This window comes from Juglans microcarpa x Juglans regia, chromosome 8D, assembly GCF_004785595.1.
Source record: "Juglans microcarpa x Juglans regia isolate MS1-56 chromosome 8D, Jm3101_v1.0, whole genome shotgun sequence".
NCBI lineage: Eukaryota > Viridiplantae > Streptophyta > Magnoliopsida > Fagales > Juglandaceae > Juglans > Juglans microcarpa x Juglans regia.
The window spans coordinates 12,076,010-12,082,849 of record NC_054608.1 but is presented as its reverse complement, the minus strand read 5'-3'; the positions used below and the strand labels follow the sequence as shown (position 1 = coordinate 12,082,849).

The following is a 6,840-nucleotide window of genomic DNA, read 5'->3' as shown; positions in this document are numbered from 1 at the left end:
GTATGGGTAAGGCTATATGAGTATTGTAGATTAAGTACAAAGATGATACTTGATGACTGGAGAATTACATTCAGTAGTTTTGTTTTGTTTTGTTTACTTTAGTTATTGGGATGTTTTGATGGCTTTGTAGTATCTTAGATTAATTATATTAGAGTATTTGATTTGAAACAATGAGTTTTATAAAGAGTTTGCAGTATATATATTATGTGGTTGAGAGATGATTTTAGGTAACAGTTAGTAACTCTCCAGCCCATTTTGAACTGGGGCGTTACATCGTTTGAGCGCAAAATCTATTATATTTGGTGATTGTACAGTTTCTCATGACTTTATATAACTTTCAATATAATGGAGAAAATATGATTGAGGAAAGGTCGAAAAAAATGTGTCCTTAATAGAGATCTAGAGAGAGTGAAATTGAGGAGAATAAATCATTGTTATCATTATTATTTTATCCAGAGAAATCTGAAAATTCGGAAATTTTCTTTTATAGAATTCTCTATAATTTTTTGGAATAGCCGAGTCCAACCTGCTTTCACGTTTCACCTTTTTGAATATCACCCAATCACTTTTTGAATATCACTCGATCACTTTTGACTTTATGTCTTTCTTGTCCATTATTGGATGATTTTTTTTTTTGTTGGATGGTCGTATTCAATGGTTTTGTGTGACTTTCTTTCACTATACTCTGGCCTGCATTATTACTAATCAGTACGATCGGCAGTTTAATTGTTTAATCTTATAATCACGATCTGTTTCAGTACTACCATTCTTGATCAAGCAAAACACTCGTCTGTCTCTCTCTCTCTCTCTCTCTCTCTCTCTCTCTCTCTCTCTCTCTCATCAAGCTCCCAAAAAAATGAACCTGCTTCTGCTCCTGATCGTGATGACGATCTTCTTCCTCCTCTTGAAACTCCTGCACTCAGTTTTATGGTTGCCGTGGAGAATCCAAGACCATTTCCGCAGGCAAGGCATACGAGGTCCTCCCTACCGTCCTGTTGTTGGAAACACACCGGAGATTCAGCGGATGTATGCCGAAGCTCAGTTGAAGGCCATGTCTTGGGACGACCACGACATCCTTCACCGGCTAAGTCCATACCATTCCGAGTGGTCGGCTGTGTATGGGAGGACGTTTCTGGATTGGTTCGGGTCTAAGCCCAGGCTGGCTATCACCGATCCTGACATGATAAAGGAGGTTCTCATGAACACCAGTGGATCATTTGAGAGTATTGACCCTAGCCCTCGGATTAAGATGTTCTTTGGACAAGGAATATTTGCATTGAAGGGTGAGAGATGGAGCCTTCACAGAAGAATCGCAAACCAAGCTTTTAAGATGGAGAAAGTTAAGGTAATTTTTCAATACCAATACTACTCTTCGTACTCGTTTTCATGTCATCTTTTTTTTTTTCAACTGAAACCGTAGAAAGTTAAGGTAATTTATGCTTTGTATATTCATTTAATGGCAGGGTTGGGTGCCAGATATTGTGGCTAGTACTAGACAGATGCTCCAAAAGTGGGAGGAAGAGAGAGGAGGAAGAGACGAATTCGAGATGGAAGTGCACAAAGAACTTCAAAACCTTTCTGCAGACATAATATCTAGAACTGCATTTGGAAGTAGCTTTGAGGAGGGGAAGAGGATCTTCATGTTACAAGAGCAGCAACTACGCCTTGTCACCCCAGATTATAGAAGCGTCTACCTTCCTGGTTTCAGGTGATCAAGTAGTACATGTTCAAGATTCTCATCATAGGCTTACCTTACTATTCTGAACTTTCCAAAAAAGGTGATTTAATTAGAACCGGAGTACTCGTACCCAAGTCCTCTAGCTTTTATTTGCCTTACTATTTATTCCCTATTCGATGAGAATGATGGTCTCTCCATCTACTCCCGGAGTACTATACTATTCATGAAAGTCTAGTGATTTTGACAAATGAGTTTGTTCTATATTATATGGACTATTTGCCTTCAATGAACAAAGACCAATAAGGCCTCGTTCGGTTACACAGTTTAGTTGCGATAAGATATTTTGTTAAAAATTGAATAAAATATTGTTATTATATAATTTTTTAAAATTATTTTTGTTTTAGAATTTGATAAAACTGAATTGTTTATTATATTTTGTGTGGGAGTTTGAAAAAATTGTAATCATGATGAGATCAGATCAGATGAGATAGTTTGGTTCTGTGTAACCAAACCAGGAGGTTCTTTATCCTGGATCTTGTTATCTCCGATCACACTAATTAATACCACATATTTTAAGTGGGCTAATAAGTCTACAATTTAAATATAAAACTACTTTTGATATATCGGTTGGCTATAGGACTTATAAGGATGATAAAAGTCAGGATGGAAAACATCAATACTTGTGAATGAATGATATACGTACATTTGTAGGTTTTTGCCCACTAAGAATAATAGAGAGGGGTGGAGGCTTGAGAAGGAATCACGAGAATCCATTCAAACGCTGATAGAGAACAATAAAAGAAAGGGGAGAGAAAGTTCAGAAACTTTACTTGGTCTATTGCTATCTTCTCACAAGAATCACGATGATACAGAAGAGAAATTAGAGGTGACGGAAATCATAGATGATTGTAAGAATTTCTACTTTGCAGGAAAGGAAACAAGTGCTAATCTTTTGACTTGGGCACTCGTCCTTCTAGCATCACATCAAGAATGGCAAAGTAAGGCACGGGAAGAAGTCTTCAAGGTTTTTGAAGATAATCTACATCCCACAGCTAAGAATTTAAACGACCTTAAGACAGTGAGTTCAAATATTCCTCACTTAATTTCCTGCCCATTGTTGTAGCATCGACAAGCTTTCATCTCATTGTTAAGCATTTTAAAGTTGATGAACATATCGATAACACTATTTTGCATCTTCAATTAGAATTTATTCATTTTACATTATTATGCACAACGGATATATATATGGGTATATATATAGTTTATATATATATATATATTAGATAATAGTTTTGTTAACGTCGTATTTCGTATGCCTTTGGGTCAAGTTCCAGCAACCCAGGTATTCAGAACTGGGCTTGCAAAAATAGAGAAGAAGGCAACTGAGAAAGGATGGCCTTGAAGCTGGAGAGTCTCCGATGCCAAAGTCAGTAAAATCTCTTGAAAGTTTGTAAATAAGTAATAGAGTCTAGGGATTAGAGAGAGTCTCTCGTACCTAAGAGTTGCTATTTATACCGGGAGTTTGGGATGGGGACAGATCGTGTCTGCCCCTATGGAGTCTATGTCCATCATACTGTTCCTTTTGTCAGAGTCATTAACGAGGCATATAGCTCGGGTAGTATGGTTCCCTAATTTGTCAAGTCTTCAGTGGACCGTCAATGTTCCAATATTTGAGGATCAAGGGTTCCCCGTCTTTCCCATTCTTCCCCATACAAATCCCCATAATCGGAATGTGGCCGGGATATGTCAAGTGACAAGTTCGTCCATCCCATTAGCCACCTGTTTACTTTTCCTTGTAGGTGTCTTGCTTCATGGGTGAGCTTGGACCCTGGGGCCGGGTATCAGGCTAAGGCCCAATGGACTTGTGAGGTGGGAAAATCCCCTTACAAGTTTATTTATATATATATATATATAAACTATTATCTAATTTAACTTCAGTCACCTACATATAAGTTATTTCTAGCTCTTGCATTGGATAGAACATAGCTATTGCATACTACCAATTACATGCAAGCAGAGACATTGTAATTCGATCATGGGACCCAATAAATTCGTCTAAAAGATTTTCTACAATTACAAGATAGAGTGACATGATGTGTCGACCATATAATACTATTTAATTATACTGAGTTGTAGACTCACACCACAACATTAACTATATATATATATTGGGATTCACATACTGTGTTGATTTCTATGTAAATCAAAGGAAATGTTTAAACGGATAATTACAGAGAATCTTAGTATACGATAATTTTTCTAGATCCATATTTATTCATGATTATGCATTAAACACCCATGCACCAAAATATGACTAAGCTGCTGCTAACAATGATCGAGAACTTGTAGTTGTAAGCTAGACATTATACATTATTACTTGTTTCATGATTATGCATATGTTAATCACTCGAATAATTTAGCATTAAATGGATGGCAAACTAAGCTCAACCATGAAATAGTGTGAATGTCTTGTTGTTTTCTCAACAGGTGAGTATGATATTGAATGAAGCACTTCGCCTCTACCCAGTGGCTCCAATCGTGTGTCGGCAAACAACCAAACGAGTTAAGCTAGGGAAACTCGACATTCCAACAGGAACAGAACTCAGTTTGCTCATTATAGCCGTCCATCATGATACTGAAATATGGGGAAAAGATGCACATAAATTCAATCCATTGAATTTTTCAGAGTCTCGAAAGCATTTAGCCTCGTATTTTCCATTCGGGTTTGGACCCAAAATCTGTGCAGGTCAGAATCTAGCCCTGGTTGAGACAAAAGTGGCACTAGCTATGATTGTCCGACAATATTCTTTTTCCATGTCACCAACTTATGTTCATGCGCCGATGATCTTGATGACCCTACAACCTCAACATGGTGCACAACTCCTATTTAGGAGGATTAGTGCCTGAAACTTGCAGCCTCAACATGGAGGAGCACAACTTCCGTTCTGGAGGATAATTGCATAAAGATTGCAGCCTCTTTGTGCGCATGCTACAACGTATGTTCATGACACAATTTGGAAATGTTTGTTTTTTATTTCCTCAAATACCGTTTGTTACTGCTTTATGAGGTTGGATGTTATGTGTTGAAAATAAATGGATATTTCTAAATAGTTGTGAAAACTTTTGGAGATAACTCTTTTAAAAATCCTATAAAAGTGGTGGGGCTTATTAAGTACTATGTAAAATTTTATTATTAGATTTTATGGAGGGTGTATGAATTATCTTTATTAAAAATAACTTAATAGTCACCATGTGGTGGCGGCCACCACGAGACGGCCCCGATCCTACTGCCAACGATGGGGGTGGCTTCGTGATGGACGTTGATCATCGTTCAATAAAACTTTTTATCTTATAATTTTTGTAGAAAATAACACGAGTCCATACAAATTTTTAAGAAAGCCAGTAAAAACAATCTTTGCTGACTTTCACAACCTAATACAAGTTAAGTTGAAAAATGCTATCTATATTTAGAATTGTACTTACATAACCTTATGTGTTGATGTGTCAACTATTGCAAATGGTGTGAATTTTAAAATTCTAAATTTGAAATTCAAATTAAAAAAGAAAATATTGATAAAATAGATATGCCACTTAGTACATATAATATTAAGCATAAAATTATGTGTACATGTAGCACATTTGAGTTCTTTGAAATTTCACTTAATGAAACGTCTATGCATTAAAACCAAGCCTCATGGTGTAACACCTGGCCAGCACGAAATTCGCATTCAAATTTTTTAAGTGTTATTTTATTTTATTTATTTTAAGTTCATTTACCATCAAGATGTAGGTCCAAATTTTTTTGAAATGGACCCAAAGCCATGTGCCCTTCTCCCCTCAAAGTCATTTCTTCCAACCAACCACCATGCACATTGGAAAAGCTCGGTAATTGTTGCATGCACGTAGGAAAAAAGCTTAGTAACCGTTGCCATGCACGTCAATCCCCCTATTCCTTTTTCTTCTCCCCACATTTTTTTTGGGTTTCAAATCTCCATAACTACTTCCCGATGCCTTCGTTTCCCCTTTACACTGACTTTTAATTTTATTTTTCCCTTCCCCACATCGCACTCAACCTCTGTCTTCCCTACACCAAAAATAGAGCACAGCCCCTTCCCACCCACACTACCGAGAAGCCAACTCCATGGCCACCGTGGGTTGTCCACACTTGTTAACCAGCAACCATGGCCACCAACAAAGCCACTACTCCTGCACAATGGAAGCTGCCCAATGCTTGTTGCTGTCGACAGCCACTGCACGAAACACCAACCACCATGCATGTCCAGCTAGCCACTCAAAACTGTTACACAACCCAAGCCGCAACATCTCCACCAACGACCACCATCACCGTTGCCAACCCACGGATGAGTAAGCCATCCTCTATCCCTCACCGCAAAATTGCAAGCCTACTCCATCCTCTATAAATCAAACCAAAACACTCTATTTTTAATACTCATAACAGAGCACAAACCCCATGCTTAACGGTTTAACACCACACGACGCTGCCAACCGCCGAGTGCACCGAATGCCACCCACTGTCGATCCAACCCAACCACCGCATCCAAACCACCCAGTCACCATGAGCCCTATCTCGAACCACTAGCCGTTGGCCCAAGAGTCCCCTCGCACGGCCATTCACAGTAGATAGATAAGGGCTCTGGACACGGTTCAATCTTTTGACCACCACTGACACCGTGCTCAGCTCCTCAATCCATGGTTGCACCACCGTGCACCACCTCCACCCCTCACGGTAAGCCTCTATCACTTTCACCTTGTCTTCCCCTCACGACTCTTACTCTTGGTTTCTATCTCATTCTCTCTCTCTCTCTCTCTCTCTCTCTGTGCTCTTCAGCCGCGCCGTACATTGTCAACCTAGCCAGCCACCGCTTCCGTCGTCCCTGGCCATTCCTCTTGGTGAGCCTAGACTTTATCTCACGGTTTTGTCTTTCTCCAGTATTCCGTTTGCATTTTCATAAGGAAGTATTTTCATTTTTGGTTTTTGGCCCCTACCTACAGATTTGTTGAATGGTATAAATAAGCCACTTTAAATACTTTGTCCTATAGCATTTGTAAAGCATAATAAAGAAATTGTTTTAAGTATATTTATATTACTACATCTAGTTTATAAGTCAATATGTTTTCTTGCCATTTGATGTTTATTTTGA

The 6,840-nt window shown here is 38.5% G+C and overlaps 1 protein-coding gene across 2 annotated transcripts; it reads left to right on the top strand.

Annotated features, from left to right (window-relative positions):
* Positions 1 to 690: 690 nt before the first annotated feature.
* On the top strand, positions 691 to 4,798 carry LOC121242825 (cytochrome P450 734A1-like). Of its 2 annotated transcripts, XM_041140781.1 has the most exons (5): positions 691 to 789; positions 822 to 1,345; positions 1,464 to 1,708; positions 2,390 to 2,756; positions 4,166 to 4,798. In XM_041140781.1, the coding sequence occupies exons 2-5, from the start codon at positions 857 to 859 to the stop codon at positions 4,583 to 4,585; spliced, it is 1,521 nt and encodes a 506-aa protein (XP_040996715.1). In that variant the 5' UTR covers positions 691 to 789; positions 822 to 856; the 3' UTR covers positions 4,586 to 4,798. The 2 variants fall into 2 exon arrangements, with proteins under 2 accessions (XP_040996715.1, XP_040996716.1); XM_041140782.1 differs by having other exon boundaries at positions 713 to 1,345.
* Positions 4,799 to 6,840: the final 2,042 nt, after the last annotated feature.